This window comes from Poecilia reticulata, chromosome 12, assembly GCF_904066995.2.
Source record: "Poecilia reticulata chromosome 12, P_reticulata-male-v2, whole genome shotgun sequence".
Lineage (NCBI taxonomy): Eukaryota > Metazoa > Chordata > Actinopteri > Cyprinodontiformes > Poeciliidae > Poecilia > Poecilia reticulata.
The window spans coordinates 1,361,873-1,386,175 of NC_088841.1; the positions used below are offsets into that span (position 1 = coordinate 1,361,873).

The 24,303-nt window shown below is 41.3% G+C and overlaps 1 protein-coding gene across 1 annotated transcript; it reads left to right on the top strand.

Annotated features, from left to right (window-relative positions):
- Positions 1-3,467: 3,467 nt before the first annotated feature.
- Positions 3,468-23,255, top strand: il6st (interleukin 6 cytokine family signal transduce). The gene is made up of 16 exons (XM_008423098.3): positions 3,468-3,652; positions 3,945-4,022; positions 8,238-8,543; positions 9,735-9,879; positions 11,940-12,097; positions 12,189-12,343; positions 12,645-12,807; positions 14,273-14,346; positions 14,809-15,046; positions 16,700-16,870; positions 18,102-18,203; positions 19,575-19,718; positions 19,808-19,951; positions 20,505-20,601; positions 20,874-20,955; positions 21,171-23,255. The coding sequence occupies exons 1-16, from the start codon at positions 3,628-3,630 to the stop codon at positions 21,777-21,779; spliced, it is 2,691 nt and encodes an 896-aa protein (XP_008421320.2). The 5' UTR covers positions 3,468-3,627; the 3' UTR covers positions 21,780-23,255.
- The last annotated feature ends 1,048 nt before the right edge of the window (positions 23,256-24,303 follow it).

The following is a 24,303-nucleotide window of genomic DNA, read 5'->3' on the forward strand; positions in this document are numbered from 1 at the left end:
TTTTTGTCATTTTGTTACCTCTCTATGATAATGGTCCAAGTTAGCGGTTCTCAACGTGGGCGGTACCGCCCCCCAGGGGGCGTTCAGAGGACGGCAGGGGGCGCTGGCGGAGATTTTTACGGAAGGGGGGCGCTGGGATTCCTCTGGGGGGCGTTTAGTCGAAGGTAAACTTTACACCTTAAATGCAGAACAATGCCAGTTTAGACTTTGAACAACTTGGTAAAACTGTATTGTGTAACATTAAATCATGCTTGGCTGCTACTGTATCAATGGCAGCTCTTCTTCTATTCAGTGTTTGTAGCTTCTGTTAGCTTTTGGCGCAGCTCCGCTCCTGCTACACCGGCTGATGACGTTGCTGAGATTCACTTTGTCTGGTATTTTTGTACATATGTTGTGCCAGTTCTGTGATCATGTCAAAGCAGCAACTTATATTAAAAAGAGTTTTATTGTCCGTCTCGATGCTGCCCGCTTCCATGGAAGGACAACAGAAAATCGCTCTTATAAACATGTAATTACTAAAATCACGATACCCTCACTCCTCTGAAAAATGAAAAAGAAATCCATCCACGGGGGATACCACGATAGGGAACGTTCATTTTATATTTTATAGCAACACCAGTGCTGTAGGTGGTCCGGTCTGAAACGGGTGTGATAGAACAACACAGCACTTTTAAATGTCAATAATCAGAATAAAGAAATTGTTTCCGTTGTTTTAAAAGGTTTATGTCAGTCTGCCTTTTCCCCATCGATATGTTTCTCGACCGCCCTGCATCTTACGGGGTAAAACGACGCACACATTGCGCAAAACTCTGAAACAGGAGAAGCGGGACATAAATCGGAGCGACGAACTAGATGTGAATTATGGCATAAAAACAGAGAATCCGGCATGAACAGTGAAAAATCAACACATGATGTGAAACACATGACAATTAGGCGGCGCAGCAGGTGGTGAGTGAAAATTACTGATGGTCAATAAATGATAAAATAAATCTAGCAACAGGAAAGAAACTAAAGTGGACAAAGCAATAAACCAAGAGAGGATAATATTAATCAAAGGAAACTAAATGGAAATGAATGAAGAACAAAATGCAAGAATGCTGGCCCAAAAAAGGTTGAGAAACATGGTCTAGGTGTTGTTTTTAAAATACAACACATTAAAAAAGCTCAAGATAGTAAAAAATTAAGTGTAATCGCCCTTTAGCTATTTTCCGAATTAGATGCTACATTCGGAAGCTAACTTCAGCTTTGACTGATAGCTTGGGCACAATATAGACAGATCTATATATGTTTATATCTATATCTTTATCTATCTATACAGCATAGATGTGTGGATTGCGCAATGCACAGATAATCAAAACACTTAACGTTTACATAGCACCTTTGTAAGCTTGTCCCTGTTAGCTACGTCAGACATATGAGGTATTATGATGAATACAAACGATTTATTAACTTACCTTTGAAGTTATTGTGAAGTTTTGACACATCCAGCTTAAATCCTTTGTTGTTGCTGGAGCGTTTCAGAACGTCTGAATAATTATATAGGCATCATTAATAGTCCTGCAGGACTGAGGAGACACTGTTAACATACTGTTGCCTGTGCACCGGAAGCATTCTATGTGGCATAAAAATGCGGAAGTGCTAAAACGGAAGTCCGTGGCATATACCCCATTCTAAAGTCTAAATCTGCTCCTTAGTCGCATCTTTTCGGGGTTGGTATTGCCTCTTGTGGTGTGGGGGTGGTTACACAGCTAATATAATTACATTACTAAATCAGAATACCCCAAATTATTTTGTGTGTTGGGGCACGGGGGCTGTTGGAATAAGAAGGGTTCGGTGAATGCGCATATGCAACTGCGGGGTTCGGTACCTCAAAAAAGGTTAAGAACCACTGCTCTAGAAGCAATGTTTGATTTTGTGTCAAAACATTAACTGTTCTGTGCTATCAGTGTTTACTTGATGGTGCTGATGGGTTATATACAAAGTTTATCTTGGCTTAAATAATGAAACAACAAACATAACTTTAGACTTGTATAGCACTTTTCAGGACTATCAACGACTCTTTACAATTAAATCAGTCATTCCCATTCATGCACACACTGAAGACGGCAACCTACTGGATAGTAGCCACAGCTGCCATGGGCAGATTGCCATGGGGCAGTCTGACAGAAGAAGCTGTTGGCAGGAAAGATCTTCTGCAGCAGTCTGTACCACACTGAATCTGAAGAAGCCGCTGACTGAAGATGCTCTGCCTTCCCGAGACACTCTCGTGAAGAGGATGCTCAGGGTTGTCCATCATTTTCTTAATCCTATGTAGAATCCTTCTTCATCTCCAGAGGTTCCACAGCTTTCCCCAGAACAGAACCAGTCTCCTTTATCAGGTTGTTGAACCTTTTTAAGTCCCTGGTTCTGATGCTGATGCCCCCACAGATGATGGCAGAAGAGATGATGCTCTCAACAACAAGGTTTGCATCTTGGTGCAAAACCTTCAAGGTTTGCACCAAGATGCTCTGTCCTTTCTTATGGACGGCTTCACTTACGGGTTCCAGTACCCTCAACTCTAAGAGGATACAATACCTTAAAACTCATGCCATGAAGATGTAAACCAAAACTAAAGTAATAAGTAAATAAGCAATAAGATGAAGAGCTTCAAAGAAGTGAAGCACATACAAAGATTTACACCATTAAGAAAAATCTGTTTGCGACAAAAGAAAACTTAAAAGGTATGAGGTTTTCGCCCAGGGTGCCGCCCTGACCAGAATAACATAACATTTCACTGATTCATGTGATTTTTTTCATCTTGTGTTCTATTTTAGCCCTTCTTGTTTTCTTTTGGAACATCACATTTAAGTTGTCTCGCACAGAATGTTAAATCAGCTACTAATATTTGCATAAAGTTCCTGTAAATGAGAGGCGGGGACATACCGGAAAGTCGCAGTGGGTCTCTTCAGTAACAGTCAGCCGGTGTGATACCAAGCCAGAAGTCGTCGCCAGTAAAGGACAACATCTTCCCTTAAATGGCGGGGCTTTCAGCATCTTACATGTGTCGTAATCTTTCAGAGCCACAATTTCATCATGCCGTCACCTTTTGACAATATTATTATAATATCAAAAAACCAACTGCCAAAGGCAGGGTGCTGAATAATACAAAGGTTAAAATTATTTATGATCGCCAGTATCTATAGATTTATATAAGCATAAAAATATTTTATATGTTTATTTTAATCACGAAACCATCGAAATTATCCAACGTAGGAGCAACAAAATGCACGCAGCTTGCTATGCCGGTATGTAAATGGTGCAGAGCCCCAAAACACAAACGGCGTAGAGAAAGTACTGGATTTTCATTCGTTGAGCGTGTTTGACAGACATTTATTTTGGCCAATAATGTGGCAGTATTTTCCAGCAGGTCTGTTTCGCAGTTCTACCAGAAGTCTAGCGCCCCCCGACCCTGACGTCGTTACGGCGTTAGGACGTGATACAACCCATAGAACCTGTAGCCTAACGGCATTATTACGACACAGCCTGTACCTTACGGGAAGTGGGCGGATCTAAACAAGAAGAACTGGAAAGGACGTGACAAATAGGGTGGCTACAGATAGGGCATGTTTTTTCTTAGCTGGTCAATTTATGAAGCTCCTGTTTAGCAGCGGGGGTAAGTTGGATTTTATTTCTGCCTAAACGCAACCGTCGAGTTAACCGAAGGGACAGAGTTAGCTCGCTATGCTAAACATGTGCTGAGTAGCTCACGCGATCTTATACGATGCTATAAAAACTACCATAATCGTGATATCTGTATTCATATAGAATAAAATGCTTTAGACTCGGTATTTCACACAGCAAGTCAGACGTCAGCTACTAAACTATGATCTTGTATGCTGCTGTGCGAACTAAAATTTGTGGGTTGTTTTTTTTTTTGTCTTTTCCTGATCGTCGTTTTCTCGCAGCTGTCGTCATGATGTCTTCGATGGTGCTCCAGTTGTTTGGACTGGCTTTCGTCGCCTCAGTGCTCCATGCTAAACACGGTCAGTTTCGTTTCTCCAGTTCACCTCTGCTACCAGCCCCCCTGTTTCCTGGGAATATTATCTTCCAGGAAGAGGAGGCAGAGCTGGAGCGGCACAGCTTTTCACTCCACAGCAGAGCCGTGCAGAGATATTTGTACGGGCCAAACCTCCAAGTTAAAAATGGTCGCATACAAAAAGATCTTAAAACACCACCACAACAACTTAAGAACAGATATTAGTCAATAATCTAATATGGAATCAAATCACTTTATCATTGTTATCATGTTGGAACAATGCAAAGTAAATGTAGATGGGTTCAATGTTGTTGAGGGGCTGCTGCTGCTCATAGTGCTGGAGAGCTGTTTTCATCTGAGACTATAGTTGTTAAAAAGACCTTAGGAGAAATGGACGCTAATTATGAAGTATATTATGATAGAATCTATTCTGACTTTCCAAATAAACCCCTAAAGAGATATGTGACTGGTTAACCTCCATGTTATAACTACACAGTTTTTCTATGTGTAGTTATCTCCCTACATAGTTCTAACACATAGTTAGTTATCAGCACATCTTGTCCTTCTTAACTAGTTCTAAAGAAACTCATCCATATGTTTATCTTCCTCAAGGGTCAGCTGCAGCTGATCCAGAACACTGCTGCTGGTGTTCTGACTAAAACCAGAAAGTTAGAGCACATCACCCAGTTCTAAGTCCTTCCACTGAGAGAATCGACTTTAAAATACTGTTAGTTTATAAATCACTGTAGGGCTTGGCACAACAATTTATTAAAATGTCCTATATGCAACAAATAACCTGCCTTTCCTTGGATTGTTCTCAGTCATGATACAAAAATATTAATAACATGAAATAACTGAAGCTTAATTAAAAAATATATATATAAATATTCCTATGTTTATTTATCAGGGAAAAGATAGTTTAATTAGTTTAACAATGGAATCTAAACTTTTATTGAAGTTTCACATGTATAGGTTTCAAGTTTGGGACACCTTGATTTATTTAACTGTCACAAGTCAGGCTTTTATGTTGTGGTCTAAATTGTTGGTACAGTATTTTCTACTGATTATGGAACATTTTATGAGCTCCAAATGCTGTGGTCCGAACCGTTCTTTATCAGTTGAGGTTCTGCAGTAACTTTTATTCACAGTTGCTCTCCTCCAGCAATGACACATCTGGTAGTAAGGTAACTGAAGGAGGAGCAGAGAGTAGGCTGTACCGGGGCTCTGGGCAGTCTGATGAACTCAGACTCAGAGTTTTCTCTGCGGCCGAACCATTTCTGTGTTTGGGGAGGGGTCCACTACCTCAAGAATAATAACTAAAGTAAATAAAAATGGTTTTTCTTAACGTCGATACTGGACTAGTTGGACGGCCTAGTTCCAGTCCGGTGTTCTGACAGCAGAGGACATGGAGGCAGAAGCTCATCATGGATTGAGGGCAACCAGATCCATTTGTTAAGCTTAATTGTTATTGTTACTTAAATATTATTGTTGACAGGACACAAGGAGGCCTCCAGACACATATAAGAAAATAAAAGTAAAAAAGTCCTCAACAAATGGCACTTGCGGCATCAAGGGCTGGTGCTCAAGAACCTTCCACCCCTAGCACATGCGTGACTCCACATATATAATGATAGGAAAATAACACGTCAGCTCACAGTCACTATTGTTCTTTTGGATAAGTTTAAAAATGGCTGATGCTGTTAACTCTTCCAGTTGCAGTCATAAAGAGTTTTCTGGTGGTCATGCTACACTGCTTTCTTGAAAGTCAGTCAGTCTTTTGCTTGTCTTATCTTTGAGTCTCAGGGAACACCATGGTAACACACACTGAGACCAGTATTTGTAAAACTGCAAACATTTGTCAGAAGCTGTGTTGTGTAGCGACCAAACTCTCAATAAGCCAAGGTTTTAATAAGCAGATGTTTCCAGAGAGTCTTCTCTGCTTTTTGGTCCTGGTCTGAACTCACTCTGATTCTCTGAAGAGAGAGTGCTGTGACTGCTGTTTGTGTTAGAAGTTTATGAGAGGCCCCATGGGTCAAAACCTAAGAACTTTCTTACATATACTATCAAACTCTCTCACATGTACTATCAAACGTAAGAATGAATGACAGAATATAGGAATGAGAACAGTAGTAAATGTAAGAAGGTTTGATGGCCAACATAAGAATGAATAGTGGTCTGTGTGAGAGATTTTGATTGCAGCAGAACTTAACATAAAATCTAAGTTTCTGATAGGACCTCTGTAGTAAAGCAGGAGGTGGGGGGGGGGGTACACAATACGGGATATTTACGGGAAAATAATAACATTTGAGCACGACGGGAAAGGGGGTAAAAAACAATAGTTTCCCGGCCAAAAGGGGAGACTTAACAGGTATCGTTATGCCCCAAGTGCCATTTGTTAAGGACTTTTTTACTTTTATTTTCTTATATCGTTAATGCTCATACAGTAGAGTCAGCATTATCAGAAGTGTTAGAAGGTGACAGCCAGCATCAGAACCCGTCTGTCACCGCGGTAAAGTTAACGACCTCTTCGGAAATGACAGTGAAGCCAGTCCACACTCGATTTTGACGTGTGCAACGGCACAAGCCGTTACTGCGCCCTCCTTTACAAGCTCTTTTCAAAATAAAAGCACACCCCCAGCTTATGTTTCATCCACACTTTAAGTTTACACTACATGCATCCACACATATCTACATACATGAGTACAGCTTTGCCTGTTTTAAACTGACTCCCTTTCCTGTTTCTTCTTCTAATTTTAGATTCGGTTTAAGTTGAGTTGAATAGCAGAAGTGGGTTTACAAATTATGCGGGATACATCTAAAAACATATCACTTCAACATTTTTCTGAAGTGACATGTAAATATTAGGGGGTTGTATAACATGAGGAAAACATGCATTTACAGCATTATTGCTGAACATTGCAATAACAGTGGATTATGATTCTATTAGTGCAAATAACTGCAGTGATGTAGATGACAAATGCTATTTGATGTTTTTGCAGCTTCAATTCACACAGTTAGCTGGAAAGACATTGTTTTTGTTGTTAAAATGAAATGAAATTTAACCGTTACTGTTTCAAAAGCTCTACAATCCCAACCATAATATTCATTCTAACTACAGTGTGTTTTGTGACATGCCTGAGTACATTATGGATACGTATGTACATATATACATTATGTGGTCAGTGTAGAGTCGTGCAGCAGTCCTCCTCCCCTATCTGTAGCTGCACTGAGGGGCAGCTGGCTGAAGGAAGCCACTGCACTTTTTATTCTCATACAGCAACGACAGATTTGTGTGATTCCATTTGGTTGCAAAAATATAATTAATAAACCACCAGCAGCTGTCATTCACGTAACTTTTTTTACAAACTGCAGGTGACATATAAAGCGGTAAAGCGGAGCTCAGCTAAATATCCAGCTATAATTAGCTTTTTCCACCGATTCTTTTTTTAAACAGAACTTAAAAACAGTCATGTTGTGCACATTAAGCTGATTTATTCTAGTTCTACTGCTAAATTTAGCAGGCATATATTTTATAATTGTGCCTATGCCTAATTAAAAAAGTAAACACCTTATCAATGACATTATTGTATCTGATATGATCAATATATTGTTTTAGCAACACTAGTAAGAATTGTTATAGTTCTGTTTTTAGATGAAAACAAGTGGGTTATTTTGTTGTGAATACTGTGAAACCTTGGCATTGGGTTTGAAGATTACTATATCAGAATCTTGTGCTGGCCTCCTCTCAGATGTGTCCCAGTAAGGGAGCCATAGGCTGATCACTTCCATGCTACACTGCATTGATGCAATAATTTATGCCAAAAGGCTGAATACAGATGCTGTGCTGTACATGGACATGGCCACATTCTGTATTAAAACTTTTCTTTCCTTGCTATGATGTCATAGTAATATTTTGTGAGAAGCTAATATTTGTTTTGTTTTGTTTATTATCTGAGCAGAAATAAAAGTTTGACATATTTCTCTTAAACTGCACATCTGACCAAGCTAACATCAGCTTTCAGCCATGTGTCTGGGAGTTCTTACCAACAGACTGCTGTAGTCATGCTTTTTAGGTTTTCAAAAGTCATTTGGAGAAACATTTTGTTGTATTTTTTCTGAAAACATATTTGCACCATGGAATTAATAATCTTACAGTTCAGAAATGACCTCTGAGGCCGTCACGTATTGACCATGGTTTCAATGTTTTTTTTTCCTTCTGCAGAATTTAGCACCCATCTGGTGACTGCTCCTCATGTTCCAGTGGTGGAGATCGGTACTAACTTCACGGCTACTTGTGTGATCGTCAACACAGTTGAAGTCACTGCTGACTGTCTGTACTGGAATCTATCAGAATCATCCGTTGTACCTGAAAAAAACTACATCAAGATCAATGAATCAGCACTAGCTGTGACCATCCTCATCAGCGGTGAAGAATCTGAGTGGCTCTTCTGTACCTGCAAGAAAAACTCCCCTTACGTTTCTTTGAATAAAAGCAAATTTATTCATGGGATCTACCTGAAGAAAGCCTGTAAGTTCACTCTGCTCAATGGGAAATTTGTCCCATGTTTTTTAATCCTACATGGAAAGGGATCAAAAATTTTTTTTGTTGCCTTTTTAAAATAATTTGATTACCAGTCGATGTGTGTGTAGTTGTGGGGCAGCTAGTGGTTGACAGTATAAACCCATTTATTATCACAATATGACTGTAAGCAATATGCATGTCAAAAAACCCATAGGTTGCAATATGATAGCTACCAATTTAATTGTATAATGGTCACAGTCTCTGTGGCTGTAGAATATTAGTGACATTGTTAATGCAGGATTAACATGTTGATGAAGCCAGTAAGGAACTGATATGAAGTTGGTTCTTTATTTAAAAAAAGATCCACAAAAAAAAAAAAAACTGGACCCAGTTTTCCCACACTAACAGGACAGACTGCCTGTCAAATGTTAATAGTTTTGCATCATGACTGAGAACACACCGAGGTATGGTAGGTTATTTGTTGCCTGTAGGACATTTTAATAAACTGTGGTGCCAAATCTTTCAGTGATTTATAAACTCTAAAATACAAATAGTATTTCACTTCACATTTAAAGTTGATTCTCTCAGTGGAAGGACTTAGAACTAGGTGATGTTCTCTAACTTCCTGGTTTTAGTCAGAACACCAGCAGCAGTTGTTATGCTGCTTCTAAATGTTGTGCTGCATATAGAAGCAGCACAACATTCCTCAACACAACCATGGCAGATGAACGCAACTAAAAATAAGTTCATCACATGCATGAGTTCATAGTTTTTAACAACTATAGTCTCAGATGAAAACAGCTCTCCAGCACTATGAGCAGCAGCAGCCCCTCAACAACCACATTGAACCCATCAGGGAAACATACACTACATTTACTTTGCATTGTTCCAACATGATAACAATGATAAAGTGATTTGATTCTGTATTAGATTCTTGACTAATATCTGTTATTACGTTGTTGTTGTTGTTGTGGTGTTTTAAGACTTTTTTGTATGTGACCATTTTTAACTTGGAGCCCCAGCCCATACAAAGGTCTTTGCTTGATCATGTGATTATCACAACATTTCCAGATATTCTCACATATAACCTCATTTTCTAATACCGTGCAGTCCTAATTTGTGGTTCTGTTTTTCTGACTATAAACAAGGTGAACTGTTTCGCCTAATCTGAGGTCTCTCTTCTTGGCCCAACACCAGATCCACCTCGGAGAGTGGAGAACCTGTCCTGTGTGGCAGAGCAGGATGGGAAATTGGTCTCCGGGTTTTTAAAATGCAAGTGGGATGTGGTTGGTGGTCAGACTGAAGATAGCCAAACAAACTACACAGTGATGGTGCAATATGAGTGAGTCTTGCACTGATGCTGCATCCCAGCATTATTCATTACATCTGGTAGCATGATTGTTTGTTTTGAATGTTTTTTTTATCTGTATGCAGATGATCTAGTGATGATCTGGATATGTTCTGCATGTTTTATTTTTACTTTAGTGTGTTTGATAGGAACAGATAGAAGAAACAAACCCAACCATGCACCATGCTCCACCATGCTCCATCATAGCCCACCATGCTCCACCATGCTCCATCATACCCCACCAAGCTCCATCATACCCCATCATACACCACCATGCTCCATCATATTCCACCAGATACCACCATGCTCCATCATGCTCCCACCATGCTGCTTCATACCCCACCATGCTCCATCATGCTCCGTCATACCCCACCAAGCTCCATCATTCTCCATCATACCCCACCAAGCTCCATCATACCCCACCAGATACCACCATGCTCCATCATACCCCACCATCCTCCATCATACCCCATCATACCCCACCATGGTCCATCATACCCCACCATGCTCCATCATACCCCATCATACCCCACCATGGTCCATCATACCCCACCATGCTCCATCATACCCCATCATACCCCACCATGGTCCATCATACCCCACCATGGTCCATCATACCCCACCATGCTCCATCATACCCCGTCATACCCCACCATGGTCCATCATACCCCACCATGGTCCATCATACCCCACCATGGTCCATCATACCCCATCATACCCCACCATGGTCCATCATACCCCATCATACCCCACCATGCTCCATCATACCCTATCATACCCCACCATGGTCCATCATACCCCACCATGCTCCATCATACCCTATCATACCCCACCATGGTCCATCATACCCCACCATGCTCCATCATACCCCACCATGGTCCATCATACCCCACCATGCTCCACCATGGTCCATCATACCCCACCATGCTCCATCATACCCCACCATGGTCCATCATACCCCACCATGCTCCATCATACCCCGTCATACCCCACCATGGTCCATCATACCCCACCATGGTCCATCATACCCCACCATGGTCCATCATACCCCATCATACCCCACCATGGTCCATCATACCCCATCATACCCCACCATGCTCCATCATACCCTATCATACCCCACCATGGTCCATCATACCCCACCATGCTCCATCATACCCTATCATACCCCACCATGGTCCATCATACCCCACCATGGTCCATCATACCCCACCATGGTCCATCATACCCCACCATGGTCCATCATACCCCACCATGCTCCACCATGGTCCATCATACCCCACCATGCTCCATCATACCCCACCATGGTCCATCATACCCCATCATACCCCACCATGGTCCATCATACCCCATCATACCCCACCATGCTCCATCATACCCTATCATACCCCACCATGGTCCATCATACCCCACCATGGTCCATCATACCCCACCATGGTCCATCATACCCCACCATGGTCCATCATACCCCACCATGGTCCATCATACCCCACCATGCTCCACCATGCTCCATCATAGCCCACCATGCTCCACCATGCTCCATCATAGCCCACCATGCTCCACCATGCTCCACCATGCTCCATCATACCCCACCAAGCTCCATCATACCCCATCATACACCACCATGCTCCATCATATTCCACCAGATACCACCATGCTCCATCATGCTCCCACCATGCTCCACCATGCTCCATCATAGCCCACCATGCTCCACCATGCTCCATCATAGCCCACCATGCTCCACCATGCTCCATCATAGCCCACCATGCTCCACCATGCTCCATCATACCCCACCAAGCTCCATCATGCTCCATCATACCCCACCATGCTCCATCATGCTGTGAAGTCATTTCTCTGGTATTCCTAGATTGTTGGAGGAAGTTATTTTTTGACAGTTTGATCCCAGTATTTCATCATGATTTCATATTTCATGCTTTTTGGGAAGAATTGCGAGTAAGTGAGAATGAAAGAGGTCAGGAACTGAACATGTTCTGCAGTACAACTTATTTCATAATCTGAGTTTTCTAAAAATGCTTTCTAAAAAATGTCTCCAGTTCAGTCACACATAGAAGCGAGACAACATTGTTCAGCACAACCAAGGTGAATCTGGGATTCTTCCCCCATTTCATGCATCTCGATGTTTGGGTGGTGGCAGATAATTTACTGGGAACAGTGGAGTCTGAGCATCTGAAACAAGACGCCAATGAGTTTGGTAAGTAAATGTTTGACCATCTTCATTTTGGAAGGTTTTTATTTATTTTTTGTTTTATTCTGAAATGGACTCTTGTGTTTCTGTGTTCCAGTGAAAACAGATCCTCCATCCAAAGTGACTGCGTTTCCAGAGGAGCCTTTCCCTAACTCCCTTTTAATCAAATGGCAGCATCCTATTGAGGATGTACGAATAAAACTGACTTATCAAATCCGATACTGCCAAAGTGGATCCCATACTTGGACTTATGTAAGTGTGTGTGATCTAAGCACTTTATGGATCAAAAATGTTTCTGAGCCCATTCTGGTTGGTATGCTGAATATTTTGTTCACCTGGGGGAGAGAAGAAGTTCTGCTACCTTTGAGACAGTTCTGTTTAATCCCAACTGATGCATGTCAGAACAAATGGCAGCTGTTCACCCTCTGGCTCGCTGATTCTTAAAGAATATATTTGAATAAAAATCCACTCAGATAAATCAATTCTTGGTTTATTTGGTCCTTGGTTTATTATTGATAATGATATTGAGTTTACTGGGGTTTCTGTTTTACAGATACCTCTTGAAGACACCGACAAGGTCATAACTTCTTTCAGACTGCAGAATCTTCAGCCATACAGCGCTTATGTCATTCAGATGCGCTGCAGAAATCGAGAAGGGAACTCGGGTCCCTGGAGCAACTGGAGTGCCAATGAAACTAAGACAACACCAGAGGATCGTAAGTGTTATTGTTTCATACTCTGACTGTTGACACAGATATGGAGTTAGATGTGTGCCCAGAACATTAAGCAGAATCTTAGCTGTGCCTGACTTGGCACAGATGGGATGTTGATTGTGACAATTGTAAGAGTTCGTCCTATAATGGGCAGGTTGTTGTTGACAAAAAAATGTCAACAACAGTTGACATTTTCGTAAAAAGTTACATGTAGCTGTTTAGAACTGAAGCAACAGTTTTGCCTGTTATACCCTATTTTTATTAATTGACAGCACTAAAACATTTAGAACTCATTTATTAACTCAGTTAATTACCGTATTTTCCGCACTATAAGGTGCACCGGATTATAAGACTCATGCTAAAACATACGGTCAACTGAAAAAAAAAAAGGTAACAGAAACAGAAGAGTAAGTTTAGTTGAACTTTATTCGACTATATAACAATACACTCACGTTATTTTTTATTCTTCTTCCACAAATCCATCAAAGTCCTCTTCTGTATCTGAATTGAACAGCTGGGAAATTTCGCCATCAAACATGCCAGGTTCCCTCTCATCGTTGTCGGAGTCAGTCTCGTTTCCAGGTGGCTGTTCAGCAATGATGTCGACTTTCGCGAAAGCTCGGACATCAGTTAAGGCAGATACATCAGCCCAGGCATCCACAATCCATTCACACATGGTGGCGTAACTCGCCTGGCGCTGCCTCCCCGTCTTAGTAAACGTGTTCGCAGTCTGTCATCCATCACTCCCACGCCACTCACTTCTTTTTGAACGCCCTGTTTACACCAATGTCCAGCGGTTGGATTTCTTTTGTTAATCCTCCCGGAATGACGGCAAACTCCAAGTTAGTTTGCTTTACTTCCTTTTTCACAGTAGCAGTGAGATGGGCGGCATGGAGTCGCAGATGAACAGGGACTGTGATGCGTGGAAAAACCTATCTGGTTTTTACCGGAGGCGTATGCTGCAGAACTCTGAAAACAATTCTCTGATTGGTTTATCGTTGCTGGCGTACGTACTTTACGTATTACGTAATGTCCTCTGATTGGTTTATCACTGCCAGCGAACGTACTGTACACTTTACGTCTCTGTGTCAGGGACAGATTTTTAAATTCAGTGCACACATAAGGTGCACCGGATTATAAGGCGCACTGCTGATTTTTGAGAAAATTTAAGGCTTTTAGGTGTCCCTTATAGTCCGGAGAATACAGTAATCGTAATTATTCAAAGCAACTCCAATTAATCAGATTAAAAATGTTTGTTGTTCACCAGCCCTATGTGTATGCATTTGTGTATGTGTGTATATGCATAGTAAATTGTTTTTCTTTCCTTTTCAATGATCAGTTATCATGGGCTCAAAAAGCCCAGATGGTCCATCTATTAATGATGCTATAAACCTGCACGTTTTCCTTCACTGTGCAGCTGAAGACGAGTCATGGTGTGATGCTTCCTGTTTTTCTACCTCTGATTCAGGACCTAGAAGTAAACCAGATTTGTGGCAGTTGACTGGGGGTGACCATGGTGAAGAAGTGCAGATCATTTGTAAGGTAAAGTTTCATAATGTTGTAAACAAAACGGTTTAATAAAAAAAATATCCAATCCAAACATGACCAGATTGGAAAACATCAGAGAACAGCTGATAGTCACTCACTAGACATGTTATTGGGCCCAACTTGCTTACAAGTACACTGGGCTGAACACTCATATGTTCAAGTTCTGGCTTCATTGGTTCTGGTCTAGATTCAGGCAGGTGTCTGAAATATTCATTTGGGTTGAGATCCGGCAACTGAGGAAGGTATTGGACTACACTGATCTCATTGTTACTTATGAACAGCAGTTTGAGTTTAAACTTTTGAAATGTGAAACTAAATGGCTTTGTAAGGATGAAGCCGGGTTTGTTGACAGCAGAATGACTCACCTAGTCTGCAGGGGATGAACAGCTGAACAGATTCTTCCACTGATGGAGGCTGTTTTTTCATCCTGTGTGTGTATATGACTTTGACTTTCAGGATCCCAAGCATGCCAATGGAAGGATAACGTCATTCGCCTTAATTCTCTACAACAAGAATGGACCTTTGGAGCAGGAGATCATCCCAGCCGACCAGAACCAGACCTCCAGTGAGAGCAGAGTCACTCTGCTTAAGAAAATTTCCTTGGCTGATAAACAGTTTGTAAGAGTGTGCGTGAATGCCAACAATTCCAAGGGGACTTCTCCAGAGGCGTGTTTGATCCTTGTCAGATCATCTGGTATGTAATAATAATAATAATCAATTTAATTTATTTTTTTATTACTTTATGTTTATTGATTTTCTGTTTTTTTTCCAACACACACAATACACAGAACCAAAAGAACAGACTGTCGACAAAGGGTATTACTTACATACTGACTAAGATGAATAGATACAGGTTGAAAATCAATTTAATTTATAACGCACTTTTCATTAACAAAAATCTCAAAGTTCTACACAGTGTAGCTAAAAACAAATAAAATCAACAATCGAACAAAGACAGTCATTTAAAAGTGGAGTAGGCTTGTCTAAAAAGAAACGTTTTCAGGCCGGTTTTAAAGTCAGACAATAATTGCGGGGCTCTCAAATAGTCCGGGAGAGAAATCCATAGACGAGGAGCAGCCACAGCAAATGCCCGATCACCCATAGTCCTTAGTCTGTGTGTCTCTTTCAATGCAACATAGCAGCTGTGCATATGGAAACCTTATGCTGAATGTTCAGTGAAAGGTGAACACTAAAGCTGGCCCACATGTGCAGAGTCAGTGTCAGCAGAATAAACCCAGAGCCTTATTAGGACTACAGTACAGAAAAGGAAATACAACTAATGCCTTTATGCTCATGTGGACTGGTGAGGTACAGTAGGAAACAGTGCAGCTGTGCTGCTACCATTATATCTAAATGTATTTAAAAAGTCTGGTGAGATTGAAAAGATTTCAGCTCTTTGTTTCACAGTAACTCTGTCTGAACATAAATCTTTTGACATTATAGCAAGAGATGGTAGCACAATAGGAACTTTTTAACAAGCATGTTAGCATGCTTGCACATATGTCAGAGATGCACCAAGATAGCAGTTGAGGATTGTTTCATTCTTCAACTCAACCAATCCTGAGCAGTGATTAGCCGGTTGGAAACTCAAGAATCCAATCTTTTTCAATACCTAAATACAACATACTAAACTACCTTCTAGTGTTATAGTCAAACCCACTTAATCTGAGACCAAGTCAAATCCAAGACCAGTGGAGAGAGACCCAGACCACTGCCATAAACATAATAATGTAGTTGCTGCTGTAAGTGCTTAAAGAAAGTCTGACTGTGGTGTGTCATTAGCAGGACTCCACCATGGTGGCACTGCTGCGCCTAAAGGTTTCAGATAGATGCTCTGACCTAACACATAGCTGAACTCAAACCCGTACGTAAACAGACCTCCATTTACAGGCTTACATTGACAGGCTTACTATACATTACATTTGTTAATGTAATGTGACTGGAAAACATTTCTACTAATATTCTTCTAACTCTAGTAGCTCTCTGTCTCATAGGGTGATCGGGTGTAGCGTCACCTTTTCTCCTGTCATTCTTACTGTCTGCTCAATGCAGGAAGGCTGGAAATATCGCTATGGCTCTTAGATTTTCTCATGATATATAATTCTTAAAGACAATTCAGAATTGGCTAAGATCAGTATGAGCTGGTCAGAGCTTTACAGAATCTTGAATGCTGCTTCTCTAACGTATAATGTTGAGCAGCATTTTTGGAAGCATAAATAATGTCCTGTAGAGGTGACTGGATGATTATTATTGTTACAAAAGTTCAAAGAAAAAGCGATTCAATTACCCCTTTAGTTGGTGTAAAGCTATCTATGTGTTGCTAACAGTGTGTGTGTTTCTCTTTCAGAACAAACAACGGTGGAAAAGTTGAAGGTGTGGACCCAGGAGGGTCAGATGTTTGTAGAATGGAAACGGCCAAACAACACCGCTGTATCTGAATATGTAGTTGAGTGGGCAAGGCACGGAAAAACAGACTGGCAGAGAGAAAACAAAACAACCACTAGGACTGCAATTAAAGGTTATATTCCGTTTTTGAACGTTTTATTTTTTGTTGTTGTTGATCTACTGATAATCCAAATAAAGGAGCAGGCATTTATCTGATTGAGTAAAAATGGAGCTGGTAGATATTAAACAAAAGTAAGAAATGGGAAAAGTAACACTGTTTACTCAAATGATGCTCTAAAAATGAAATCTGTAAAATCTTAATAAGGTGTCCAGCTTAATTCAGCCTAAAGTATCTAAAGTTAATCAGTTGGGTTGGATTGGGCTCAGACATAACGTCTGTGGGCTTGATGTGGTCTGGTTGGATTTTTTGTGCTCAATCTAAACTTGAGCACAGATTTCTCCTCCAGATGTGGACCAGGGGGAGGTTATGAGGCTCAGATCACAGCAGGTGAATCGATCATAAGTGGAGTTATGTGTTATATGTAGTTATTGGGACCAGTCAGTGCTTTTGTCACTGCAGAGAAAAAGCTAGATGTGTTCATCTTCATGATGCGTGATGGAATCCAGATTCTCTGTTCAACTTGTTGAATGTTAATCAAACCATGCAACTAAACTATGTCAATATCATTTAAACATTTACAGATAAAAATAGAATATGACAGAATTTTTTGATGATGTCAGTCAATGACGGACAACAAAAAAACCTAACGCAACCGCTGGGTGGGATGCTCACAAGTGCTGCTAAATCTCAACTGTTTTATATTTTTTGTGTTTGGTCTCTCTTGTAAATGAGCCAATGAGTCTTGAGATGTTTTTCCTGTATAAATAATGGATTATATATAACTAATGGAGTTATATAATATTAATAGCTTATAATATTAAGTTATGATTGAAGGCTGTAAACTGGCACTTGTGGTATTGAACAGGTCATATTTTTACAAAGCAGAATCCCCTTCATGTTTTCAGAAAGTTTCTTAATGTTTCTGAGCTGCGTTAAAATCTCCTCCAGAACTTTGAGCTGTTGCTCACCAGGAGATTGGAACTGTATCAGAGCAGCTCCTGCAGACCAAAATGGCTCCTTCTGCAGCGCTTTGGCTTGTTTTTCATGTAGAGATTTATTGGCAGCATCCCAAGTTCCTTGCTATGGATGGACTTCCATATGTCCACACCTCATTTAGCTCTTTGTGAGCAGAGTGTGGTGGGATAATGCAACAATAATTCTATGTCGTCCTTATAATCTCCAGCCCTACTGTTCATCTTTATTTGGTCAAACTGTTTATTTTGTTGTCTGATGTGAAATCCAGGGAACCTTGAGAAGTTTGTTCGCTACAACGTGTCGGTTTATGTGATTCAGTCTGGAAGGGTCTGGAAGCTGGTTCATAAAGAAACCTATCTGGAGCAAGGAGGTAAGACAAACTGGATGATGCTGTAGTTCTCGCTTTCTTCCATGTCTTCTTTTATCTGTTTACCTTTATTTATTTAGGGGAACCCTGCGCTCTGCAGTTGGTATTGGTATGTCAGTGTGAAGAGCTCTGGTTGGATGTTCAGGTCTTCTGTAGCCTCTAACAGCTTTTCCTCCAGCTGTGCTCTGAATTCAGTTCCATCCATCTTCCCATCATACCTTACTAGGATTTTCAGTTTTGTAAAGTCACTTTCACTTCTTACCTGGATTTGTCACCATGGAAACCAATCTTTGTCCTGAGAAAATGGTTCTCCTCACTGAGTTAGACTGTTGTGCTTTGTTAGTTAGAGACTTTCTCAGCAGAGTTGGTCCTGATCTACCTAAAACACAGACTGATTACTGTCAGACTGCTTTCTGGTTAGTGACCATCTTCCTGTGCTTAAATGACTTCCTTATGATAAGAAGTCACATAAGATAAGAAGCACATCATACTCTCCAAATGACTACATGTTGCATCTGTATGTTCTGTTCACTATCGCAGACTATCATCACAGGTTTTAAATTGCATGACTAGGATATCTCTGTTGGTTAAACTTGCTTCACTCTATAGGGCCCAGATACCCAGACTATGGGTGCACCGATAAATTGGCCCCAGATTTTTTTAATTTTGGTAGATGGCTAATCGGCTAATACTTAATGTGAAGCCAATCTTTTTCACTGATCTCATCTACCTCAGCAAAGATCTAAATATCAACCACTGTCCTCTGAGCTTTGACTGACAGACCGGCAATATTCACCCACTGTTACTAACTTAGCGACTGTCTTGTTATATTTAACAACATTTCAGACTAAAATATCAGTATCAGCCAAAATTGGAATGGGCAGGTCAGGCTTTGTAAAGATTGGTGATCGGCCAGAAAACTACAATGGGTGCAGCCCTAACGCAGACCCTCCCGAACAGAAACATCCCCACAGTATGATGCTGCTCTCACCTTCTTTCAGAGAGCAGATGATGTGTTCAGTCATTTCTCACTTGTTTTACACTTAAACTAAAACATTTCATTTTGGTCTCAACTGACCAGAGCACCTTCCTGGCAACAACAGGGACTTCAAATTTGATAAGTAAACAACTAATTAATTCTCTGCAGTCATTTATTTATTTATTTTATTTATTTTTTATCGGAAGCCTGTTATTTGTCCAGCACCCTCACTACTAAGCTGCAGATGTGCATGTGACACTGCTGTGGTTCTGGTTCTTTTACGATTAGTGAAGTTCCTTTCCTGAGCGGATTCGGGTAGTGGTGGTTCTGTGTTTACCTGACTTTGACCCAGTCTGGTGTGATCAGCTCTAATAATGTTTCTGCTTGGGTTCCAGCTCCAGAACAGGGCCCTACTATTAACAAGAGCTACCCAGCATATGATAATGCTCATCTGGTGTGGGATGAGATTCCACTGGACAAGAGGAGGGGCTTCATCACAAACTACAACATATCCTACAGAAAGGAGAACGAGGCCCTGAGTACGTTCCTACCTGTCAGAACTGGTTCTTTACTCCAAAGCTTTCATTGTCTTCTCAGCAGTCAGCCTAACTTGTGTGGTTCTGTTCAGAATCGATCCGTGTTGCAGCTAACGACACCTCTTACACTCTGACTGAGCTGCTGGGCAACACCAAGTATGAAGTCTGGATCAGTGCTTCAACCGTGGCAGGCTCAAAAAACAGCAACCCTCACTCATTCACCACATTGAGATACGGTGAGTCTGTCTTGCATGCAGCTGCTTCACATCAGCTAAACAAACAGGACATATTCATTCAAAGCCCTAATAAAATAACGGCAGCAAACTGTGAGTGAAGGCAGAAAGACGTTGCAGGCAACTAGATAAACTGCAAAGCACTTGGGAAAAGATGAGTGTGTCTGTGCATAAGCCTGCTTTTAAGTTGCACTGAAGGAGGGGAAAGAAATGATTGATGATGGAAAATAGTGTTGACTTTCTGAGAGATGGACAGGTCACCAGTCCATCGGGACAGACATGTCCAACCCATTCCCAGTGTACCAGCTATGGTTAGGACTGGTTCACAAGCCGGAGTTTTGCTTTTTGGAAGGCCAGCAGAATCCTGTGGTCAGGTCGTTCATCTAGAATCTGGGCTTGCACATTGGTGCAGAACATCAACAAAAAAACAATCTGGCATTAATAGCTTGTCAGCATTAATAAACCTTTATTCATTAGCTAAAAACTGAGTGGAAATAAAGGAAAACTTGATGGGGATGTGAAGTGTTGCTGATCTGTTGTGCTGTCTTCCTGCCAGCTCCAGGAACGATTGAGGGCATCGTGGTAGGAGTCAGCCTGGGCTTCCTGTTCTTCGTTCTCATGGCTCTCCTGCTGTGCTTTCTGAAGAAGGATGTGTAGGTGGAACTGTCCTGTCTGTCTCCTTCATTTCTCTACAAGATGTAACTCTTCAAAGTGTGTCAGCATCTCAACACAGTTTATGAAGAGCATTCATGCTGTAAAGTCGCTCTAAAAAAGCTAAGTGGAGGTGGGGCTGCTCCAGTTTCTGCTCTGTCGTTAGGCAGGCTAGATCAGATTCCATTAAGGTCTTGTGTTAGAGATGTGATATGTGTTGTGGTTGGTTTCCTGACTGATAGCTGTGTAATGTCAGAGTTCTATTTCCTTTCAGATTAAAGGAGAACTTCTGGCCTCAGATTCCCAACCCTGGAGAGAGCACCATTGGAAACTGGTCTCCTGATTATCCTCCGAAGGTAAACCTGCAGTACCAACTCTCGTACAAGAGCAGTCTCTCTTTTTTCTGTGGGTTCCATATTAAAGCTCTGGCTCTTGGTGTCAGGATTAGGTTTTAAATTTAAAGTTAACTTTTGTGTTTACATCTAATATAGGTCTGACAAAGCCTTGAATTTTGTATTGGGTGAGATTCTTTTGGTCTGAGATGTGACAGTGATATTTTGTTCCTCTGCAGGAAGAGACTCCAAAGGAGAACTGTGTGTCTGGTGTGTCTGTGCTTGATGTTGGGGTGTGTGAGGTAAAGCTTGGCTTTGAAGAGGACAAGACCAGTCTGTCTCTGAAGAAGGGCAAATACCTATCTGAGGAGCACAGCAGCGGGATCGGCGGCTCCTCCTGCATGTCGTCGCCGCGCCAGAGCGTTTCCGACAGCGATGAGGGCCCTGACCTCGCTGACTCCACGGCCAGCACTGTTCAGTACTCCTCTGTTGTGGCATCCAGCGGTTACAAGGGCCAGACACCCAGCTCCCATTCGCAGCATTCCATCTTTTTGCGGTCCGAGTCCACGCAGCCACTGCTGGACTCAGAGGAGCACCCAGACATGTCGCTGCAGGAGGGATGCAGACAGGTCCAGCCTCCTCCCAGACCGTCACTGTTTACTGGTGCAGAGAACCAGAACAGCATGGAGTCTGATGACTTCAGGCTGCTGGGGGTGGAGCAGCATGACTTCTGTCCCCTCAGAGAGGACACTGAGCTGACCACCAAGCCAGACAGCCTGTCTGCTGACACAGAGTCAGCAGCAGTGTCCAGCTACATGCCACAGTTGGGAGGTTACAGACCACAGTAAGAACGTGTCGCACCGTATCGTTTTATTTTATTTTAAGCCTTTGACACAGTGATTTTAAAATCGTCTCACTCATTTCCACTTCAACGCACGTTTACATGTGCGGCTGCTGTATAATTCTATGTTAAGTATCATGTGAATGACGGCCTATAGCAGTAATGCTTGGCCATCAGAGTATACCTCTCTGTTCCTCACTAGACTGATATCAGACTGATGGACCTGCAAGCTTTGAGTTCTAACTGCCAAGAAGACATTCAGACTGAATCCGTCTTCTCAGAATGTTAATGAAGCAAGATTTAGTCAAATATTTTCTGCCAAGAGTTAAAGTTGCCTGGTAGCGTAGCAATTAACTAATCAATCTGAAAACTGATTTAACTGTGTTTAGTTTGACCACAGCAGTCCGACATATCAAACATGTGACCTGTGGAAGGATGGAGGCTCACTGTCAGGTCTGCCTCTTTAGTAAGTACTCTCAGCATTTCTTGCAGAGGGTGTGAGACCTTATTAGACAAAACACACTGTCATCAGCATGTTTCCAGATAATTAGTCATTTTCTACAGTAGACTGCAGGACCACAGGAAGATGGAAGAGAAACTATCTTTACAGTCAGCTTGTTCTGAGCTGCAGGCTGATCTCCAGAGGAACAGAAACCTGTTCCTGAGAGCAGACTGATGTGAAAGTGGTCTGCAGCCTGTCTGTAGCACCAGAACTCAAATGGAGGCTCCACAGGGCAGAGTGTTCGGTCCTTCTGGAAACAAAAATGGTATTAGGTGATATGAAACTGACAAATGTGTTACAGAAAGGAGATGGTGCTTGTTTATCACGCAACGCCAGTTAGAGTGGAGATGTGTTACTCTGATATTGTAATAGAAACAGAAGTGCTTTTTGGAGTGCTATAATAAATAGTGTGACGTGCTCACAATAGCCCAACAGCTTGTTGCTAACAGAAAAGTGCTGAATGGACATATGTCTCCACTTCTGCTTTACTTTACTATTACATTACTATTATTTCTTTTCCTTGCCTTATTTCTTCAATTCTGGCTCTGAGTAGTTCATCCTGTGTTCATTTCAGTTCAGTTTCTTTATATAACAACAATTCACAACATGTTCTCTCAATGAACTGGTTCAGTTAATATCCAATTCAGTTTAGCGTCAATCTAGTTTTAATTTTTCTCATTTCAATTCTAGATTAAGACATGCTGTACACATTGACGTGTTGAGGTTACATTAGCTGAACCTGGTGAAGAGTTTGGCTCTACGGGATGGAAAACTCAGTTTGGGTTTGTCCTTCCTCTTCTTGTTCTGTGCATTCAGCTCTGCAGAAATGGGATGTGCATTGTTAGGCATTATCATTTATTACATTATGTCTTTTTTAGCTTTGGTATATATGCTGCACTTGAATGTAACTAAGTAATCCTTGTTAAAGTTAACCTGTACTGCGTATCAATAAAGTTTCCTTGAGATGCCTTAAACATCTGAGCTACATGTGGTCTGTGAGTTATTACAGCTCAAGCAACTTCTTGACAGACATTTAACCTTTTTCCTTAATTCATGAGTTTTGTGTCAAATTGGCCTGACACTAAATTGTCTGCAAAAATGGGGAGTCACCTTTCTTGGTATTTTTTCCAGCTGTTTTTTTATTTTTAATTTTATTTTTAAAGGGGGAGAAACAGGAGTGACTTGTAAACTATTTGAAGTAGAATGGAAGATTTTTCCTTCAATGAAAACTGTATAATTTCTAACTGATAACATAATGAACAGTTTGGATTTAGATTAATATTTAGGTTTCTGTGATGTATATTGGTAACAATGGGTCAGCAGTTAGAGACTTACTTTACTGTTCAAAAAAACAAAAAAAGAGTTGAAGAGGATTAATGAGAATCAGCCACAGCCCTATAGTCTTGACCCAAAGGGTTTGGTTTGGTGACTTGAAATGTAGCTTTGTGTTATCTGCTCCCTCCAGGTCAAGAAGGAAGGCAAGAACAGGAAGTACTGTGTGAGAAGGGTGGCATCTTTATGAGGTCTGCTAAGCTGAATATGTTCTACCGGTTCATTGTATCCATTGTGCTGTTCTGGTGGTGTGTGTTGGGGAGTGGGGCACCACTAAGAAGAAAACTGAATTAGCTCATTAAGAATGCAGGCTCTAGTGGGGCTGGGCCTGCACTCTGTGGAGAAGGTGGTGCAGCAGGGGACGATATCCAAGATCAGAGTGATCTTGTTCAATCAGAGTCACCCACTGAACTCACCAGTTAAGTTTAGTGAACATCAAATTCCTTACGGTGTGGTGCTCCACTGAGAGACTAGGGAACTTGTTTGTCTCTCACCACACTGAGCTATTTATTTCTTAATAGTCAGTGTTTTTATCTGTTGGGTCTTTGGTGCTTATTGTTTGTATAAGAGAAAGTGATGGTCTGCCACACAATTTACTTCGGGATTAATAAAGTATCCATTTATCTTGTGTAATGGAAGGAAGCAACAGAAAATGAAATGGTGGGTTGGAGCCTTGTGTGTTGTAATGTGAATGATG

What these genes read in the sequence shown, in the direction of transcription:
- il6st (XM_008423098.3), top strand. Translation starts at nt 3,628, where the DNA reads ATGAAGCTCCTGTTTAGCAGCGGGG. An exon ending in AGTGCTCCATGCTAAACACG is followed by an intron (nt 4,023 to 8,237) that starts GTCAGTTTCGTT and finishes TTCCTTCTGCAG; the next exon opens with AATTTAGCACCCATCTGGTG. An exon ending in GATCCTTGTCAGATCATCTG is followed by an intron (nt 15,047 to 16,699) that starts GTATGTAATAAT and finishes TTTCTCTTTCAG; the next exon opens with AACAAACAACGGTGGAAAAG.